This window comes from Rhagoletis pomonella, unplaced genomic scaffold, assembly GCF_013731165.1.
Source record: "Rhagoletis pomonella isolate Grant_MI unplaced genomic scaffold, Rhpom_1.0 Rhpom_scaffold_00006, whole genome shotgun sequence".
Lineage (NCBI taxonomy): Eukaryota > Metazoa > Arthropoda > Insecta > Diptera > Tephritidae > Rhagoletis > Rhagoletis pomonella.
Genome location: NW_023458560.1, coordinates 75,512,605 through 75,535,256, shown reverse-complemented (window position 1 = coordinate 75,535,256; position 22,652 = coordinate 75,512,605). Strand labels below are relative to the sequence as shown.

The 22,652-nt window shown below is 34.9% G+C and overlaps 1 protein-coding gene and 1 long non-coding RNA gene across 4 annotated transcripts in view; one reads left to right on the top strand and one right to left on the bottom strand.

Moving 5' to 3' along the window:
- Positions 1 to 2,788: 2,788 nt before the first annotated feature.
- LOC118741298 (protein bicaudal D-like) overlaps positions 2,789 to 22,652 on the bottom strand; it is a 25,306-nt gene continuing 5,442 nt past the window's right edge. The window contains exons 2-9 of one of the 3 annotated variants that reach the window (XR_004993266.1): positions 8,328 to 8,693; positions 8,123 to 8,260; positions 7,173 to 8,029; positions 6,805 to 7,022; positions 6,475 to 6,726; positions 6,118 to 6,292; positions 5,010 to 5,231; positions 2,789 to 4,927 (exon numbers count right to left, since the gene is read on the bottom strand). Coding sequence is in view for 1 of the 3 variants with exons in the window: in XM_036473233.1 (XP_036329126.1) it covers positions 5,117 to 5,231; positions 6,118 to 6,292; positions 6,475 to 6,726; positions 6,805 to 7,022; positions 7,173 to 8,029; positions 8,123 to 8,260; positions 8,328 to 8,693 (2,121 nt within the window). In the remaining 2 variants the exon portion in view is untranslated. Of the gene's footprint in view, positions 5,232 to 5,738; positions 6,293 to 6,474; positions 6,727 to 6,804; positions 7,023 to 7,172; positions 8,030 to 8,122; positions 8,261 to 8,327; positions 8,694 to 22,652 lie in introns of all 3 variants that reach the window. The other 2 variants (XM_036473233.1, XR_004993267.1) reach the window with 2 other exon arrangements.
- Positions 15,831 to 16,519, top strand: LOC118741299. Its single transcript, XR_004993268.1, has 2 exons — positions 15,831 to 16,034; positions 16,272 to 16,519. It is a non-coding gene; the product is annotated as an uncharacterized LOC118741299 (long non-coding RNA).

Genomic DNA, 22,652 nt, shown 5'->3' with positions numbered 1-22,652 from the left:
GAAAATATTTTTAGGTGCATTGCCATCTGTTTGAAAAATTTTAGTTAATTAAATTGATAAAATAAATGAAATATTACAATACGGGTATCAAACAACACAAAAATACTTTTACGACGCCGTGAAGCACAACTGGTATTTGCTAGTATAAAAATAACAAATTATTAAAGCACATAATTTTGATGAGTTTGATTTCTTTTTATTTTAGTCCTTTTTTTGTTCTCATATTTTGGCATAATAAACTTAAATATTTCTACCATCGTAAGTATGAATATTTATGTAAGTATGTATACGTCGTGGGTACGGGCATTTATTGCCTTTCGTATGTGTACATACATATAAATGCATACATACATATATGTACGTACATAAGTTATACAATTGTATATTATTAATGAAATGTTTTGTTAGATATATTACAAACATACTAGCCTTCCATTATTATTTGCATGTGTGTTTGTGTCGGGTACGATGAACGTCTACTGTTCCTTATTAATTTTGTTAAAATGTGGCAATTGTAATATAACTTTCAAACATTTTTTTGTTTAGGTATGAAAACTAGTCATATTTCCTAAGAGAATTTTTTTTTTTACTTTTATTTTCATATCTTAAGATTTTCCACATAGCACTACATAGTTTTGTATGTAATATTTTCGTGATTAGACATACATATGTTTGTTTGTATTTATTTTAGTTGTCCCATAGTATGCATAAGATTTAATTGTTTTGTATTTTCATTATTATAAGTTTATTTTTGCTTTATACTCGTATGCTACTACAAACATATTTATGTATATTATTAACTTTATTCATCAATAAAAACATGCTAGTTATCTATGTATACATACATACATATTTATGCCAGTGAATGCAAGTATGAAAATATTTTTATTTTTATATTTATTTTCAGTAAAGTTTAGGGTTACGTCACATTTTTTTTTGTATTAGTTTAGATAGTTTGAATGAAGAAATAATTAAGGGAATATTTTTATGTTTTCCCCAAAATTTCCCAAACATGACTTCTTTATTTTGCTCTGTTGCTGGCTGCATGTCCTGTTTTTATGTTTCGATACATAGCATATCACATCAACTTTTCGTTTTTGCAACAAATATTTTTCACCGAGTTTTGGACTTAAAATAAACTCGGTATTTAATTCAAAAAGGGACGGTAAAATTTACTTATATTTATTACAATAAAATCATTTTACTGTTTTAATTTTTTAACTTGATTACTCGAATTTTCCCAAATTTAGATACATAGTTATGATTTTTAATTTCATTTACCACTGGACTTTTTGTTGAGTTCTCTATAGAGTTAACAAGAAAACTTGAATTATGAAGGTATTCAATTACATTTAATTAAAAAAATGTTTAAACGGGCGTTTTCGAAAAACCTGTTTCATTGACTTTTGGAACTTCTCCAACAAAGTTTTACTCTTACAAAACATCAACTTTTTTTAACAAAAAATGTTCAAGGTTTATAAGTAGTTTCTAATTCTTTATATTGTACATAAGTACTACATATATATTTAAGTATATACGTACATACATGGTTTGTAAAAGACGTATAAGTATGTATAGAGTATATGTATTGTATGTATGCATGTATGTAATATAAATAGCTTAGAACAAATGTGGATGAGTATCTATAATATTCGTTAGTTAATGTTAAGAGTTTTACTTCAACGTAATTCCATTGAATGGCTCGGTATGTGTACAAAAAGTGTTCAGGTGACTTGACATATATTTTTGTATGGTTTTTATAGAATCTTTGAACTAATTAGATTGTTAATATAACTTGGTTTTTAACATTCAATTAAGTAAACAAATTTAACGTTTGATAATGATAGAATAGCCATTACTGTTGTTTCTGTGAAGTAAAATGTTTTGCATACTTTTAGGCGTTTCATAGTTGTTCTAATTATGGACGATGCACACGAAGTGAACTGTAAATGTAATAATCTTTTACCTCCGCCTATCACATAAATAAATACTTTGAGATCCAACTGTTCTATATAAAGTGTGACCTGAATCAACAGGAAACTAATTTTTCCCCCGATTATTAAAACAATATTCATTCCTGCTACCAATCTGTTCACAAAATATCTTATGTTCGCAGCGCTTAAATACCTCCAGAGGACACATCCCAACTAATTCTCAGAGATTTTGCGATCAAGTTCGCCTTAAAGAAGCTTATGGACCACTTCCTGACTATGTTTAACCCTGCAAGATTGAACGTTGAATTTTAGATGGAATTTTAGTATTTTATAATCAAGAGTAAAGTGGAACTTCTATGCACACGCATTAGGAATATTTCACAAACATAAATATTAAATTCCAGTAGTTAATTCCCACCAGCCACTAGCAAGGGTGAGACCATTTAAAATGTTAAGTAAAGAAGCTGCTTAGCGAACTACTTTCGGTTACGTAACCACAAAAAATTAAATTCGCACATTTAGAAGCTAAATAGATCCTCTGTTTCCTTTGATATTTCTTTCATATATTTATCCTACATGCGCCGAAAATATTTAATAAGCATTGTTGTTGTTACAGCAGAAAAATTTCCCACACAGTGTTTGGGAATGTTGCTGAAGTGACCGACTCTTGGCCAGATATAAATCGGGGTCGTTCCGGTGAATGTGATAGCATTCTTTACGTCCACTGACCACACTTTCTATAAAACATAGGATCTTAGCAACACCAAACAATAATAATAATATATAATAACGAGCTTCCTGCTTCTATGGACGTTATTTCCTATGCAGTATGTATGTAAGTATTTGTGTACTAATTAGTTTTTTGTAGGTTTTTATTTGGTTTTTTAGTATTTTTTTTGTAACTACTTTAATTTGATTATTTATACAACATATTGCCTACAATAAAGGTTTTATTTTTGCAAGTATTATTAAATAATATCTTTAGCATAGTTATATATATATAAATTACTTATTTAAATTATTAATATTATTACATATTACTTTTAACTAGGAATACAGCTGCACTTGCGCCAAGCCAAGCGTGTGCGCGTGTCTGCAGAGGACGTTGTGCAATACTACTACAAATTTCCAAGCGTTCTATAGCTCGCAGTTGTGATGTGTGGTTTTTGGCTAACTATATGTACGAGTATATGTATGTGCATTTATGTATGCAGGCTTAGTTAAAATTGCTAATTTAAGCACCTTTATGCGGTGATCCAACATATTCAACTGTTGCAGTGCGCTTCACAGCTTGCAAAGTATTAACTGAATGCCATTTGAATATTTATAAATTAGAAAGAAAATTGCAATCAATTCAAATTCTTAGAAAGCAATAATTAAATTCTATAGCTGCCACTTAACACATTGCATGCTGATCATAAGCGCGCATTGAATGTTTTCATTCCTCAATGGCTTAGTCATAGAAAAATGTAAGTTATCGCTTTATACTCAACTACTGATGGTGCATTTGCAATGTTTCTAACTCAAGATTGTTTGTATTTTGCTAATTTCATTGTGCATTAATTAAATTTTGAAAATATAAAAAGTTGAGATGCATTCGTGCGTTCTCGAGCGTACAGCTGTTTTCGAAAACAGATTAATTTTTATTCTAAAAATATAAAGTGCACTACAAAAGTGGCCTGTTTATTATGTAGTATGTATTAGCTGCATTCGGAAATATAGGGCAACTTATACTTGTAGTTATAAATTAATGTATGTATGTATGTATTAGAAAAAGTTCTTAGAAATATTCAAATTTATAGATAAGAAAATGTAAGTAACAAACCATTTTAAACAATACTTTCAGTTACGCTTGATATACAAGTCCACGTGTAGCAAAAATGTTAGACATAATTGCTATGTGTAAGTAGAAAAAAAAACAGGAAAAAACAGAAAATTACACACATTAAGATTATATTTTTTGGAGCAAATGAGCACGAATATTGGGATTTATTTTTGCAGTTATCTTTTCTTATGTGCGGTTTAAAAATTTTGCAGGATTGTTAAAATCTTTAAGATTGCTCAATATGTTTTCAATAAGTAGAACACTTATTTTTTTGGTTTTCACTTGAATGCAATTGTCGGGAGTATACAAGACATATGTATGTAGGTGCTAAACAATTTTGTGTAGTATTTTAAATATCCAGGGGGTCTGCTTTGAATAGCCATTTGAAAAGCAAATCATTCGGATTCGAGTACTCGGCACTATGAATTTGTATTGGTCTGTGTCTGCTTTCGAAACGCATTGAGTTTCAAATCGCAATACAGAGAAGACGCTCAGTATTTCAGTTTACCTTGATTCAAACGTTCAATCTTGCAGGGTTAAACTTAGTTTGAAAATTTCAGGGCATTTAAAAGTCGCTGAAAATCTCATCTAATTACTATTAGAGAAAATAATATCGACTCAACGCCACTACTTTGCTGGTGCTCAATCATTCAAATTTGACGCACTCATTTAATTTCCCCAATTACGCTCATTTGTTCCAAACTAAACATAAGGCAGCCAAACATAGGTAGCTGTGTGCAAAACAAATAATTTAATACTCAGTATATTTTAGGTAAGTATAAGTTAATCCTGACGGCTGCCTTGGTTTGCTTTGGGCGTACTTTATCCCCTCCGAGGGAGTAAAGTTGGCATCATTCTGCACGATTATTCACTTATTTTAAGCTTCCACAGCATCCGTCAGTTTTCACTTATATATATATCTAACTTAATGTTGATATTATTCATAAATATGGTCCTTAGAACATAAATATTAGAATTATTAATGAATTATAAAATCAAGTTATATTGACTACAGTCATTTTTATGCTTTTGTGTGCAGTGTCTTTAGTTTAAGGGCGGAAGTAAATGTTTTTCGTACGATGATTACAGCTGCTTTCGGCGAAAGAATTGCTGTCCCTTGTTCTTCTGATGCTTACAATTGTTCAATCATCGTACCAATATCTTTTCGCTGAAATTTATTGAATAGTATACAAATAATATATTGATGAGGTGAATATAACCAAAGTATGTTAGAAAATACGAATATGTACCTTTTGAAGTGACACGTGACAGTGTTACAGTTTACATAAAAATGACTTTATAACTTAAGCAATGTATAAACTAAGGCTAAAAGTTTACGCTGCACGCTTATTTTATGTTAGAATTGATTCTGATTGCTGCCAGTCGGGTTACGTGTTGAGGGCCGTGACGAAAACGATTTGCCGCTGCTGCCGCGTTGTGGTGGCATCGACCGACGTGCAAAGCGCGTTTCGCTGTGATAAACAAAAATTTTTAGAATTAATTATAGGATCGAAAATTAATAAATGAAACATACAGAATCAAAAGTAAAAGTGCAGAACAAAATATTGTTATTGTTTAGGAAGACATTTAAGATATGTGGTACATATGTATGTAACTATATTTCTCTGAGGGAACAGCGCATGCAGCATATTTTGTTTAGTGCAATTTTATTTATACCCCTTCCAAAAAAATTTTAAAACGTGATGCAAATTTTATCAACGGCCTTTAAAATTTGTTAGCACACAGACGTACATATTTTTCATAAACGAAATAAATGTTGTTACGCCTTTTATAAACTGCTTATAATTTAAATAATATTGAATATTCAGAGTACAGTGTTTAAGTTTATGGCCAATAACCGAGAATTCTTAATATTGTTGTGCGTTTGGCATTTATACAAAACATGCTTTACATAACAATTTTTTCCAATATATTATTTAGCATCATTTCAGCTTGTCATAACTTTTTTTGCGGCTTACCAATTCGGAGCACAGCTCAAAATGTAGAATTGTTGGTATTGTTAAACGTAAGACGGACACTATTATAACTAAGGCTGGTTGATAGGGTGGTGGGTGGTAGGTAGGAGGCAGGATTAACGACATACGAAAGTATGCATTTGGCAAATACTTCACATACAAAAAAATAAAATAAAACAAATGGATAGCAAGCACTAAGCACAACTTTGGACGCGGTTACACTAATATTTTTCCAATATAAAATATCGAATTCAGTGACAGAATTTAGAAAAAAATCAACTGCGGTTTCTCGGCTTGATTGTAGGGCATCTTTGTGTTTTTGCTTATGATTTGTCTAGGCATATACACTTTAAATGTAGCTTAACGCCGCAATGGAACCCACCGATCGATTTCCATTTCCTCCATACGTTGAGTCAATTCAATTTTCTGTTGGACGGCCAAACGAAGTAGCTGATTCAATGTTTTCTTTTCCTCCTCAGCGGCTTCTAATTTGCGATTCAGGTCATCTACCTGTGTAACGTATTCCTCGCAGCGCGCAGCAAACATGGCGCGTAAGCCTAAAAGTAAAGGTATCTCGATGAAAAATAATTAAATAATATGACAATTTAATTTTATCTCTTGAATGATAAGTAACGAAATTTCACTCTCTAGTTAAGTTAGGACGCTTGCCCGCAAGACACAAACGAATTCCTTAAAACTCCTTTTCCCTATTCGCTACCTTGTATTCACCATAACTTACTTGAGAATGTTGCCGCATCTTCTTTAAGTATCTTCAGTTCATTGCGCAACTTGGCCATTGTCTCGCTGACCACTGTCTTCTCATTCTCATATTTCGATTTGAGATTTGTGAGTGCCACTTCGGCGGTCTGCTTATTTGATTTCAATACAGTACGCAATGTAGCGATTTGGTCACGTTTGAGTGATAACAGGCCTTTGAGACGTACAATTTGTTCTTGCAACTCTTCGACCTCTTCGCGGTTATATTTGTCAGCTGCAGTAAAAAAAAAAAATTGTAGAAATACATAATTTATTTTTCTAGAAGATAAAATAAGAGAAAATTGTGCATCACCTTCGGAAACATCTCCGCGCACTTTGTTTTTGTTGTGCTCAATGGTGTGCTCGACAGCGGTTTTCAAATGTTTAATTTGATCACTTACTGTGTCTACATACTTTTTAATTTCTACAGAATCTGCAAGCCCTTGCAAATCTTCAATTGTGTGGGAGCGGGAAGCGAAAATATCGGATTTGAATTGTGACTGTATGGCAGTAAGCGAATCGTTTTCGAAACTGAAATAAAAAAAAATCAAAAAAAGTTAGTACCACTGGGCCACGTTACGAAAGTGAAACTTCTTTTCATTTAAGCATTTCCCATTCGTTTCAAAACTCGCAACACCTCTTCGCATTCAGAAAAGATTTGCAAACCATAGCACTACATACCTCATGTCATCACTCTTGGGATCGAGCATTATACGTGTTGGTATCTCGCCGTTGACGGTGCAAACGAGATGATACAGCTGCGCCAAATCATCGCTTAAGGCCACCAGAGTGGAGCGAGCCGAACCCAAACTTTGTCCGGCATTTTGTGAAATACTTGTGAGTGTCTGCACATCACTTTGTAGATCAATTGATTTTTGCTCAGTTGCGAGCAATTTATTTTTCAAATTTGTGACTTCATTGCGGAGAGTGGTCATTGCGTCGGTGTAGTTGAAACCCTTCTGTAGCTCAACCAAATCAGTCTTGAGACCGTCAATCTCCTTCGAAGAGAGTGTGAACCAACTGTTATACTGGGATAGTATGTCCAACAGTTGTTGTCGTACATTTTGCTCGTCGTTGCGCCGCTTCACCGCTTCTATGGAATCGTCTTTGATATCCAGCTGTTTCTTCAGCTGTAGTAGAGCATCCACATGTGCGGTGAGGAGCGCCAGACGAGCCATGAAATTTTGTATTTCATTTTGTGATTTATCCAAACTGGTTTGTGCCTCTCGTAAATTCGCTGTGAGTAGAATTTTCTCGTTTTCAATGGACTCCAATTGTTTTTCCAATTTCTTCAGCTCATTGAGATGCACTTCAGAGAATAAATCACATTTTGTGCCGTCTGTTGCATTCAACTCTGTGGTCAAATCGGCTTCAAGTCGTTTCAAAGCCAAATTTTCCTCTTCACCATCGCTATTTGCGCTGATATTGTCGTCCATATTGCTACGCAGATATGCTAGATTGCTTATCTTGTACATGGACTCACGATTCAAATGGCTATCCAATTCTTTCTTGAGAGCATACTTTGCCTCACGTTCGCACTGCGCCAAAAAAAATAGTTAAACAATGTGTAAAGTTTTTCTTTTTATAAATTTGCTCATATTTAAATATTAAAGCAAACGTTTTTGACTCACCTGCAAAGCCTCCAAGGCTTCTTCCATTTGTTTTTCTGCTATCTTTTTTAGATTAGCCAATTCATCGACTTGTGAGTTTAAAAGTTCCACCTCCTCGGTGAGGCGACGTATCTCGTGTTTGGCACCTTCAAATTCCACCTGTTAGGAAAAATTTGATTTTTTATTTTAATCCATAACCATTTAGTTTCTCAACGATTTCGTTTACCTGCGAACTCCTCAAGCTTGACACCTGTTTTTGCAGCGATATGTTTTCTTCTTCCAGCTCTGTGTATTCCGTTAGCATGCGTGTCTCGCGAAACTTTAGGTCCTTTAACTCGGCCTTGAGTCGCAACTTCTCGGCCTCGTTATCCGACTTGTCGCGCCCAATGTCGGCATTCTCTTGCAGCATACGATCGCGTTCGTTTCGCACTCGCTCCAATTCGTGACGCAGCTGTTTCGTCTCATTTTCCAAGTCTAATATTTTACTGTTCAAACTGGTTTCGAGCTCTGCGGTTTCGCTGAGCAGTGACTCCTCCTGTTCGATGCCAGTTTTTGTGGTGACCTTCTGTGAAGTTTGAAATTTTGCAAGTGCCTGAAATGAACGGTGAGAAATATTTGTTTATGAAATGGTAACATTAGAAAAGTAAAAATATTCGAAAAAAATAATTAAATTATTCATGCATTTTTTGATTTATTAGCCTATTTCGGCTGGGTTTGCTGTTGGCCGTTTTTTATAATTTAGCCAATTATTTTAATGAGAATTATAAATAAAATTAAGTGTCTTATATTTTCATTTCTTTATTTATATGTACATACATATGTATACGTCGATATTTCACTCTGAAAGCACATTCAGGGACTGAAGGCCTTGCAGGGTTAACATCCTCTGCAAAGACTGTCCTTCATTATGCCTTGGAAGATAATAGGAACCAGCGCAATACAAAACAAACAAAGAGGCATAAGTTCGGACGAAACCGAACTTTATATACTCCTTGCGCGTATTTAATATCGTTTTTTGCTTTTTAAGAAATAAGTTTTATATGAAAAATAGGCAAGATTTTTATATGACCTCAAAAGTTTTCAGCATCTTGTTTTAGTTGATTAAAGAAATAATTTATTTCTAGCTCGCATTCGCTTTTTTCAATCTCTTGTCTAACAGTTCACCTAGAGAAGAGATAAAGTTTTGTTGGTGACGATGCCAGCGCCTCTGCAGTTTTGTTTTCATTCCCAAGTCCTGCCAATTGTAAGCAATTGTAAGCTCAGTTTGTCGAATCAATCTTAAAAGTTATCACTAACTTGAAAAAACTTCACTTAAGATAACACACTTCTAACTGGGGCTATTAAAAAGTATCGTGATGTCTGTTTAATCATTTCATACTGCTTTGGATGAAAATAAAGAAGTTCGAAAGTTTCCCTTCTGTGATCTCTGCTAAGCTGGTGAAAGCTTGGGTTGTCTTGTTTTCAGACGTGGATACTGGCATAGAAAATATTGAATCCAAGGCGTATGCATAAGCGCATATACATAAGTAAAAATTCCGTTTATTTTGTTATTGCTTTTTGGTACTTTAGGATGTCAAAACGAGAGAAAATGGGAGATAACTTCATTCTGTCAACGCCAATAATTAATTGGCCGTGTCTCAGTCTCGCGCAACATTAAAGCACAATTCTCGATCTCTGATTTTCATCTATGAGCCATCTATGTATATACCCCATAAAACTAACCTTTTCCAATGGGTAGTCTTAAACAGTAAATTATTATCAAAATTTAACTCAGCTTTGAATGCCAGAACTATCTCAAAATTCAATAACGTTATCCCACTTTCTGATTAATGCGAAACGCAAAATAGTTTCATACTGAAATACATATATACTTACTTACATACTTTAAATGCAAGCTGGTGGCGACGGAAGTGATACTGCCTTATCTTGCTCGCAGATATAAAGTATAATCATGCATTTAGCGACTGTATAACTCATATGTTTAGATGTACTAGTCTACATACCTACCTATGTATGTATGTATGTACTCAAGCATATGTCGTTTTATAACAGAAATCGCAGCGTAATTGGATTTCAAATTGACTCACATTGACAGTGAATAGTGTATGCTGAACGGTGGGCAGGTCACAGTGCCATCATTGTTTGTTACAAGCGTGGCGGAATTGCAGGTGTGGCACACACTTATTTAGTGGAATAACCACACATGCCACTGCAAACTTCGACATGTGTGTCGACTTTTGTAAGCAATTCCTTACACATAATATGACATTTACGAGCGCTTTATCAACATATTCCTCTGCTGCATGCCATCTCTCTTCCGGCATGTCACTACACTACTCCTAGCACTATACACCCCGTATCAATATGGCCCCAGCCTCCCAGTCTTCAGTGGCGCATGGCAAACAGCGTGCAGTGCCAAAGTTTATTACAAGCTTATTATACACACACACACACACACACACATGCATAACAAAGTAACCCAGTGGGAATTAGGAGCACGTAATAATACCTTATTAGCAACTTACTCTTCACCTGGCAGTCATTACCATTTCCCTGCCGAACGTCCCTTACTTTTGCAAAGGCATGGCCGCCTTATGTAAGTAGGAATTTAGAATGTACATTTGGTATCAGACATACTTCTGAGCCGCTTTACAAAGTAAGTTACGTGTAATGCAGAGCAGTCGCTCGGAGTAGTTCGGTGCTTGGAAATAACTTCGGCTGCACGTTATTTTGCAACTGACAACGTAATGTGTCTTCGGAGGTGTTCATTTTGCCCTTTACTAGTAGATGACATTGGCCATGATGACAATTTTGGTACTAAAAACTGAAAGAAAACATGGCTTACCTCGCAAGGTGCTTACCTATTTTCCCAGTGGGAAACGTACTTGGGCGGGTGTATGCACATAAATACATACATACATATGTATGTATGTTGACAAGTGTACTTGCGTGTTTGCCTGCCTCTTTACAATTACTACATGCAATATTTGTCCAATGTGGCAAATCTCAGCCGGCAACGTTCTGTGTGCTGCGACCCGCTCCTTAAATGCCCATACATAGCTTTTACCACGTGTCTCCACTCAGTCACTCAACGCTACTGCAGAGGCTCAACTACTGTAAATGGCATCCATTGAAGTGTGCACATTTGTATGTACTTACATACACATACATATGTACATTAGAGTGGTCGAAAAAATTTCATCCTAGAAAACAGGGCACCCCTCATTTTTTTCCTTTTGATATTTGTAACATCTATACCAACATTCAGTGCTCAATGACCTTGAAATGCGCTGCTGGATCGCTATGAAACTGTCAAAAATATTGGTGATTTTTATAAAAAGCGACTGTTGCCATGACAACTGAAGCTTGTGATATTTTTTTAGATAATTTAAATTCGAAATATTCTTAGGTTACTTACCCAATTTTTTAATTAATATACGTACGCAATACTTCTACAGTAAAATATGGGCATCGGAAACGTAAAGTTTGATACCAGCACCTTTTTCGGTAAGAGAAAAAATTTTGGAAGGTGCCCCAAATATTAGTTTAGTTTAGTTTAATTTACTTTATTTAACACTCGAAAAAAATTTTTTGTGGACCACTCTAATGTACGTACATAGCTTGCTTGCACTTAGCCAAGTTCGTGTGTACCCGCAGTGAAATCAAGAGAAACTAGCAAAATAAACCAGTAAACGGCAACAGTTCTAGAGCTGAACCTGCCGGCAAGTGCCCATGCACACCCATAAGCTTTCATGCTTACATCCTTATAAACTTGCTCATTTATTCATGGAATTCGTGTATTGTCCTGCCTGAGATTGTGTAAGTTTTTCTTGGCGCTTATCGGCATGTTTGTATGTATGCGACTGTGTTTATCCTGCGCCCAACTGTTGTTAGTTAGGTAGAAATTTATACGCTTACTTTGGGACTCACCTACATACTACATATATATTCATATGTATATATGTACGTAGAACAGTAGGGTGGATCACTCCCCATTAAAAAAAAAAAAAAGCTGCACTGTTTTTCCAACTGAATTATAAAATGAGTTATACTTTAAGACTTTCCCAAAAATATTTCCGAAAAATATTAAGATTTACGTGAGCTCAACCGATTTGAAAATCCCTGCCAAACCTAGTTTCTGCTTCTTAATTGGCGCTGTAACCGCCTTAGCGATTTTGGCAGAGTTCAACAAAGTACGCCACTCGTTTCTCTTCCGTGCCAACTGACGCCAATTGGAAATGTCAAGTGAAGCCAAGCACTTCTCCTCCCTCTTCCTCTGCCACCAGCAGCGGGTTCCGAGTTGAATACTTTCCGAACTGGAGCGTCGGTGTCCATTCGAACAACACGGCCAAGCCAGGGGAAGTTTTTGTTATAAATAAAACTAGTTTTTAAATTTTTTTCCAAAAAATCACCTCAGATTATAGAAAAGTTTTAGCTTAAAAGGTTTGCATAAAAATATTTAGAAATTTCATCAACCGAATCAAAAAAATCGCCTTAAGTAGCATAGCCCATAGTGAACACACAGAAGCGAAAAGTGAACGATTTCGGGCGAAATTCAAACTCATTATAAGGCGGATGAGACTTTTAAAATCGGTCCAGCTCACGTAAATCTTAACGTTTTTCCAAAATATTTTGGCGGAAGTCTAAAATATAATAAATGTTATAATACCGGTGCATAAACACACAACATTTGTTGGTGATACACCCTAGTATACATACATACATATGTACGTTGCACAAAAAAGTTTGTCGGCGGATTTGCAGTTACATTGTTGATTGTTGGCAAGCTGAAATTAAGCCAATCCATTTTGGCCTTAAAGTGTTGGAAACGCTCATTCAAGTCGTTGCTGTTTCAACGAAAACGCTTCCACTAGTGGCTGGCTTTTGGTTGGTCTTTTTATCATTTCACAGCTCGCCGCATGAATTGTTCTTTAATATGAATCCCTCAGAGAATACATACATACTTGTATATGTAGGTATGTATTTAAGTTTAAAATGTCATTTCAACGCAGATGTGGGGGGAGGCCTACATAAACGCATACCTTACAGCCGTGACTGTGACTAGCCCGCCCGGTTGCTGCTGCCGCTGCTGCTGCCGCTGCTGCTGCTTGTGTCTGTGAAGCTGAAGTGTTTTGGGTGCAATAAATGTCTTTTGTTTGTTTTAGTTAATTAAACTTTGCTGTTGTTGGCAGATTGAGGTCATAAAACTACGGATGCCTTTGCTGCCCGCTTTTTATTTACTTTGCAAAGAAAATATTCTTATTAGACTGATTTCGGATAGAGGACACATGGAAACAGTGGTTTAGTAGTTTTTCGAGATGTAAATTCAAATAGACATGCAGTTTTTAAATAAATGAATATTTTGATATGTAACAATATGCGATGTAAGAGGACAATACCTTTTATAATAGCCTAAATGTTTAATGTGTACATATATCTCTTTACGTTTTTATGCACTGAGCGCTTTTACGCTTTTCGCATATGCATATAATATTCCTTTATTCATAATATTCCTTTGTTTATTGCATTTACATACCTACATGCATTACATTGTGAAGGACTTAAAATTTTTCGTTCAACAGCAAAGTGCCTTTTTTCCTGTGTGTTTTGCTACAAATTACTGAGTATTGAAGTGTGCAACATTGTTTTCGCATAAGCAACTAACCCAATTTTTTCAAGGAGAAGGGAGATGGCTTACGAGGCATGCGATTTATATCCACGGACTTTCATGCGTTTATATAGAAGTTTTAAGAAATAAAAAAAACACTAAATTAAAGTTTCAAACAGAAATAGAGTACATTAGAATTAAAAGCTAAGACAGGTAAGGAATAGACGAATGTCCCAAATAATCGGCTTTGATAGTAGTTTGTCCACCTTGATCTCAATATAAATCCATCAAGAACTTATAACAATTATGGGAAAAAGAGTTCTTCCCTTGGTAAAAATAATAGTTTTATGCAGCATTTACGTTTATTCCATAAAATTTCGTTACTTTAATAACGACTTCCTAAATCCATCAGGTTCGTAAGCTGGATCATTAAATAAACACGCTCAATTTATCGCCCAACTAATTGCAGCGTTTCCCCAACAGAGGTAGTCGCAGTAAAAGAGGCTTCGCATTGGTTGCTTTCAAGCTATTCCGACAACCATCAGGGCTATTCGCTCCTTAATGGTTCGTTCGAGAACGGTGAAGAATAGTTTCGACTACGCTATTAAAATTATTTGGGTATCGGGTCACAGCAAAATCGCTCGAAACTGCATGACCGATGAACTGTCAAGACGGGAAACCTTGAGGAAGTGCTTCCGGAAAGGAATTTCTGGATAGATGGGCATTTAGTAGCTCAGAGGGCGCTGTGCGAATATTTTGGAATGCACGGTGGCTAAAGTCTTCTGGCACGTGTAGACCCGAATTGGTCCAAGCCGCTTTTGGGACTTAGCAAGTTGTAACTCTTGCAATTGGTGCAAATTGGTAAGGCTGAATAGCAACAATGGACCTTACTGGAGGATGATGAGGTGGAGTCATCATAACACCTGCTGCTCTGACGACCTAAGTTTGCGAGCCTAAGGTTCAAGCACCTAGGGTCACACTTTTCCACTCTCCCGATGAGCTTTCGGGAATGGATATCAGTCACTTGAGGAGCTTTGAGTTGGGGGAAGGAGCGTTTCCCTTTAAGGCGCCTTAGGTGCCAACGTCATATAGGTATGATTCCTTCCAACGACTTTACCCTCTCCTCATAAGGGCATTACAATGGACAGCTTAATCCATGTCTAAGTGTGGCTCTTCCTACGAAGGCGGCCGTCCTACCTAAACTAACGTATACAATTGGTCTGTGTGGCAAAGTAAGTCAACGGAAAGTAAAATAATTCGTACTAAAAATAGTACAAATTCATGATTCTGACGGACGTGATCGTCCAACGACCCAGCGTAAGAAGTTTCTCTTCCATGGTATGGCCGGATATACCTAGTTTTTTTTGTTTGAGAGTCTACACTTGAAGCACGTTCAATTGCAACACTTTTAATTACTTTCTATATCTAGAAAACTCTAGAAGGCATAGAGCCAAACGTCTATGGCCCCCTGGCTAGGATGCTGATGCCTATGGGAAGGTAGCCAAGCATATCTAATGCGGAAGATTACGTCATCTGCCCAAGAGGAGATAAAACCGTGACCAGGAACTATCGCATACTCAATAACCAGCCACCGAAGAGGGAGCGGATACAAACCCAGTTGGGCCTGCACCCAATACATATTAAATGACCTCCGAAAATAGTGCTGAGAGAACAGCACAGGCGGCGCTTAGCAGCACTACGCCATACAAAGTGTTTACTTGGAGGATATGCATAGTTTGAATAGTTTCCAATGCCTATTCAATCTCCCAAAAGAGTAATTAAAAATCATAACAGGAATTCTTATAAGATACTGTAGACTGAAAGGGAATATACGCAAACTATGTACATATCGCACACGATCTTCAAAAGTGACACAACTTCAGCAAAAGCTGGACCAAATATTTTTTATAATTTGTTGAAAAAACCTAGGATAAAGTCTTCCTTGCCCATATGATTATCATATGATAAGAAATAGTTCCTTGAGTTGTGTCACTTTTGAAGATCGTGTGCGATATGAATGTGCATATTTGGTAAACGAACCTTGTCGCTTATGTGACTATGCCAAACATGCGTCATTGCATTCTGTAATTGAATTCAGAAAAATCTTAACCCATATCATCCTAGTGTTCCATTTTTGGATAGGTTGCTATTACGATTTTATTTTGTTTTTATGCGAATGTCATCGTAATTCTTTTTGTGTAGTGACAACACTGAAGGAGTCGGCATTTAAACTCTAGTATTAAAATCTTGGTGTAGCAGTTAGTTTGTGTTTCAATTCGTGCTCTTTGCAGAAATTTTGGGCAAGAAAATCTTTCGTCGCAAAATGTAAGTCATTTTTATTTATAGCTATGATATTCCACATTATTATTCTTAATTTTTATAAGTCGAAAGTTTATTTACAATATCATTGCACAACAAAACAAAAATTTAACTTGCTAGTGTATTTTTTTGTTCTTCTATATATACCGTTCCACTATTGGAACAGTAGGATAATATACCAATGTAAGATGTATGCAGAAGTGGACTTAGTTTTGTTCAGTTATTTATTTGGCTTCGTTTCAGATTGTCCTTAAATGAAATTATTTCACAACTAGAAGAAGATGACGATGTATTGTCCGCAGATATATACATAACGCCACCGGAAAATAACGATAAGAGCGACGAAGATAGCGGCGATGAGGAATCTGCTAATATAAACAATTTGTCAAGATGCCAGCTATTAGCGGAAGCTGAATTTCGAGCAACAGTAGCATCTCATAATGAATTGGGCACAGTTGAAGACCTTCTGAATGACTCAGTCGTAGATGAAACTAATGAAACACCCACTACATCCGCAACGTTAGCTCCTCCATTAAAAAAAAGATGCCTAACAAAAAGAAAGTGGACGCACACAGATATTCCCGAGAAACTAGAAAAGGTCTCAGAGCCACCTAATTTTCTAGGGGATCTTGACAATCCTTTACAGTTTTTCGAACTTTTTTTTGATACAGAAGTTTTTGAACTGAAGATATATTGTAACATCGTATGTTTCGACAAAAACTATACCAGTAACCTCACCCTCGACTACGAAAAATTTGTTGCCAAGATCTTCTCTGGCGGTCATCAAACGAGTTTCAACTAGTATAAGACTAGATGACAAGGCACATCACATAATAAAAAATAACAAACAAAGCCGCTGTGGTATGTGCCATAAAAATACTACCATGAAATGCGAAAAATGCAACGCTGCTTTACACCAAAAATGTTCTCCAGTTTTTCATACAAAGTAAAGAATTTGTATCTTATCTTATACATATCTAACTTTTTTATATAAATTATAAGATATGTATGTGTTACTATAAGTACTTTTTTATTAAAGAAATAAACAAAAAACACAAGAACCTTTTATTTTATATCATCTGAAACTACATACACAATATAGTTATTACAGAGGCATATCTTCCTATTGTTCCATTTTTGGAACGGTACTAAAAACGAAAACCTGAATACAACTGTTTTGTTTTCAATATATGCTGTTGTTCAGGAGGGTACTAACATGAACTTCTATGAGTCTTACGCGAATCCGAGGAGTTTAAACATGCTTGGGATGATATGGGTTAAGGTACTGGCCCAATGCAGGCATGCTTTGCTTGCTTCGCTTTAAGAACTGTCAAAAGTTATTGGGAATATACTAACCGCCCAATTCTGTGTTTTCTTGATAATTTTTTTGTAAAGAAATTTTATCAAGATTTTTATCAAGTAGAAGCTTCCTTCGCATTCTGTGTCAATATTTATAAAACAAAAAGCTCTACGACTTCCACATTAGTGGAACTGATTTCCACATGAGTGGAACTGATTTCATTGTCACATATGAAAAGTATGAAATTAAAAGCGAAAAAGCTTTTGACTGCCGTAGCCGAGTAGGTAGAGATGTCGACTATAATTCCGTGTGTCGTAGGTTCAAATGCCGGCACATGGAGTATTTAATTGTTAGAAACAAATTTATTAAGATACAAAACTTATACAATTCACATGAAATTTCAATTTGTCAATAGCATTTTCAATCTTGATAATTTATCAAGAAAAGAGCTTTTGATTTCTGTGCTAGAATACCAATTCTTGATAAATAATAAAAAATTTACAAATTATAAAGATTTTCAATTTATCAAGTGCACAGAATTGGGCTGTAAAACGTATGAAGGCTGGCCAAATGGCAGCTTTGCTTCACTTGCTTTAAGCGCCTCAAAGTTTCAAATAGGTAAATGTTTTATTTGAAAGCGTTTGGCGTAGGCTTTTGACAAAAAGGTATGTTCCCGTTCTTAATGAATTCAAACAAACTGCTGCACACTTTTATGAACAAAAGTTTGCTGACGTAATTAAAAAAAAATATATAATATAAGTAATTCAAAGTTTAATAAAAATGATTCTATGTTTCCATATTTATATTTAACATATATATTTCGTATTATTTTAGCCTTAACGGATTTTCGGGGCCTTTTTTGGACTTAGAAAATTTGCCTTTCATTGAGCATAAACGAGATAAAAAAGAAGTACCTTAATTTCTCTTGCTTCCTTCATCAAAATATGAGGTTTCAAAAAAGGTGGACTAAGCAGCTTTTCACACAAAGCTAGCGATATTTATAATGTCAAACTACTGGTCAGTCGTCTCTGAAAAAACTGTCTTTTTTTTAATAAATGTACATATATTTTAGATGTATAACTATTATCATTCCTTTGAAATCTAAAAATTAATTCGCATTAATTTAAAAATAAATCCAAAAAAAAGTTATTCTTAGTGAAAGGGAACAGACCTTGATTTTTTAGCTAGACAGCTGGTAGCTTTGACAGCGTTCCAAGCCGCCATTTGGCCAAACGAGTATTTGAAGTAGATCAAAGCAAATTAAAGTAAGTAAGGCATGCAAAGCAAGCCTGCATTGGGCCAGCGTCTTTAGGCTCTCGCGCACAGAGGAGTTGAGAAAATGCGGACTTTATAAACTCGAATGTTCTATAAATTTCTTAAATTAATTAGCATATTTCAATTATAGCGCTAGGTAAATTGATACCTGCAATATAAGATATTTATAGCAAGGCTAATAGATCGCAATTTAGCTATTTATGAACAGCGTGTGAAAAGCATCATTATGTCTATTTTATTTGTGTTTAAGCAAATGTATCTTGAATTTCTATTTACATGTGCTGACAGGGCCGGATTAAGAATGTGGTGGCCCGGACCGTTATACACGTGGGGCCCCTTTTTGAGTTAATAATAATTATATTTTCATTTTAACAGTATCGTTTATTATTGACTTCTAACCACGTGTTTTCTTAACAGCGGTCGTCCCTCGGCAGGCAATGGCAGGCCTCCGAGTGTGTTTCTGCCATGAAAAACAGCTTCTCATAAAAATACAATCGCCGTTCGGAGTCGGCGTAAAACTGTAGGTCCCTCCGCTTTGTGTGACAACATCAAGGCGCACGCCACAAATCGGAGGAGAAGCTCGGCCAAACACTAACATATGTGTAAGCGCCAATCTATTATTATTATTATTAACCACGTGTTTTCTTTGAAAATTCTCGCCTGAATTCCTTTGTACTTGCCGCTCATGATGCATGCAGTATTAAACGACTGATCAAGGCAGTCTCGTATATGAACAGAGATGGGATAATACCAATATTTAGCCTTTTTGATCCGGCTTATTATTTCTCCGTATACTTCCTCATCCCTCAAAGTTATATTTTCCTCGCAGGTTGTTGAGGAAAAATAATTCACGTGACCTCATCCCTTATTTCCGTATTCTTTGATATACCCTAAATCAAGTTTAATACAATTTTTTTGTGTTGTTTTTTTTTTGTTTCTTTTTGTGGCGAATAAAGATACACGTAGTTTTTTGTTTTGGGAAAAATATTTTCACTGAGTTACGGGCTTCTGAAAATTATTGCGCAAAGTGTGGTTTTAGAGCAAAACGGCAGCAAAATGGTTTTAGTAATGATTAAAAATATCTCTCTCTCTTACAAAATTTAAAAATTTTAGAAATGATGAAAATTAAAAAAAAGCGGCGTTTTTTTTTAATCAAAACTCAATCTTCTCAAAAACATCAAATTTTATTTTCTTGCAAGGCATATCAAACAGGTAGTAACATTAGAGCAAAAACAAGTGTTTTTTCTAAAATTTTTATATACGAAGTATACAAATATGCATACGAAAAGAAAGAGGGTTTAATCGCCTTTACAACGATGTAAATTTTTTAAAAATCGGTTTGTAATTTTTTTTGTTTAAAATAATTTTTTTATAAAAAACGGTATTTTTTCATTTTAAATGTTTTTTCTGAAATTTTTATATACGAGGTACACAAATACGCATATCGGAAGAAAGGAGGTTTGATTGCGTTTACAACGATATAATTTTTTTTTAAATCGGTTAGTAATTTTTTTGGTGTAAAATATTTTCTTTTTATAAAAAAATGTATTATTTCCTCTTAAATGTTTTATCTCAAATTTTTACGTACAAGTATAAAAATATGTATGTATATAAGAAGAAAGGGGGTTTAATCATGTTTACAACGATACCAATTTTTTAAAAATCAGTTCAAAGTTGTTTGAAATATAAGGTTTTTAATTTTTCGAAGTCCCGACCTTTAGCACCAGTAATATAAGTTTGCACAAAATAAGGTTGTATACCATTTAAATAAGAGGAATAGGCAGACTACGTCTATATTTTTTAGTTTATTAGTAATTTACATATAATAATAAAAAATAATTTTTTACCAAATGCCATATTTCGAACTTCGAAGGCCCATATCTCGATTTCGGAGGCTAACTTCGAAAAACGGAGAAATTACTTTCTTACCTATGACTCAATCTTAAACAAAAATTGGTTTGGTCCAATACCCAGCCGAGTGCTGTATAGTGTAATATATAAATATTGCAAATTTCCAAGGATATTCAAGGATAAAGTTTTAAAAGGACTTTTTCAACACTTATTCGTTCTGGTGCACCAAGAAATTATTTATTTTTTTAATTCTACAGAATTTTTTCTTTTAATTGATATTGATGTTACTCTACAATGCACCTGTTAAGAGGCTCATGTCTCTAATCCTTGTCTTATCCATGCCTAATCCTTGCTACTTACTTTGATCAGGATTATACAAGGATTCGTGACACGAGCCTTCAACAGGATTAAGGATTTTTTGTTATATTTTTGAGTTGTGTCGTTATTCTAGAGGACCATCGATATGCATATATGTAAATAGCATATCATCATTTAAAGTACAAAACCGCGTATCGTCATTCTGCAAAACCGCGTAACTGACATTGGCTGCCTAAAATTGTATTTGCTCACACAAACTCTTGGCTTAGGATCAACTCGGGAATTAACTGCAGTTGATCCGGATTAAGTCCGAGTTAGTTCGGATAAACGCTGTCGTCTGTTTAAGCTTTAACAGCTAGTTCATGAAAAATGTAAAGGATCAACTCCACACATCAATAACCTGCTTTAAAAATAGTAGATAAAACGGATTCTACATAAATTCATATTTTAAAGCCCGAAACATATTGTTCTTATCTATTTTGTTGTTCTTATCTATTTTATAATTTTCATGTGTGATTGTTTTTAAGCATAAAGCCGTTTGGCGTTAAGCTTAAGTAAATTAAATTAAAAACGAACCAGTCGGATAGTAACTAGATCGCCACCGGTTCAAAAGCAACGAGATGTGAAAGCAGCGAGATGTGAACTTTTAAAAAACAATTTTATTTTTAGAAATCTATATCTAAAATGATGAATTTAGAATTGGTTCGAGACCATAGAAAAAGGGATGCAGAACGAACTAGATCGCATGTGGCGAATCTTGAACTAGTTCGGAACTAGCGAAGCGGGTGGATTGTTTAATTAAAGCTGCATTTTTTTGTAATCGTGCGGCAAAAGAACGCTCAACTCGGGTAAAATTTCCTTTCAGCTACTCAAGCAACCCTGTTGTGATTAGTTCAACGGGATTTAGACACAAAAAACAATATAAATTAGTGATTATGCGAGGTATTTGTGTAATTATATACTTATTTAAAATATAAATCATGAATATACGAAAACAAAAATTTCCCTCTCCACATTTCCATTAACAATTCACAATAGAGCAGTTTTTTCACTTGAAACCTGGCTGAACTCGCATAAATAGCCGAGTTTGGGTTGTTGCTTTGCGTGTATTTCGTCATTTAAGCGAGTGTTCTTTCGTGGACCTTTAAATATATTTTTGCTTAGCGGGTTTTTCGTTCAGATACGCTTTCAGTCTGCACTTCGCAGATTCTTTGTCATAGTTTGGAAATACAAAACTAAAAGTTGTGTTAACATGTTAACATTTTGGGAATTGTAGAAAGAGGGATGCAAAGCGAAGTAGATTACATCTGTCGAATTTAGGACTGGTTTTGAACTATACAAAAGGAAATACAGCGAGGACAATTTCCAATTCCTATGACATCGCCGTGTTAAATTCGCCAGTTGTTTGCATGCAAAAGAGATTTATCGCGAACTAGTAGTTAGTCTAAATGTACTAGAAGCGCACCATTTCAGAACTAGAGATTTTTCCCAAAAGGGTATTACTCTGAACACGTACACAGTTGACTCGCGTGTCAGACGCACCGTGTATACCGCCTAATTAGTTTCTTTTCAAAATACAATACAAAATTCCAAACTTTTTTTTTATTATGAAGATAGTGCCATTAAGTACAGTAACTCTGTTGCATTATTGGCTAGCTAGCAATGATTCTTAACTTACATAAACTGCAGCGAACGCCTAATATGTATATAGCTTTACCTTTAGAAGGGATCAATTCTAAATCCTATATAAACCTTAATAAAGAGTTCTATTTAGCGTTGCCTAGATATCTAAAGTTCTTACTTCCTTTCTATAAAATGCAAATTCAATGCAAGTTTAATTCAATAGTCTTTATTTAACTTTATAATTATCTACAGATATG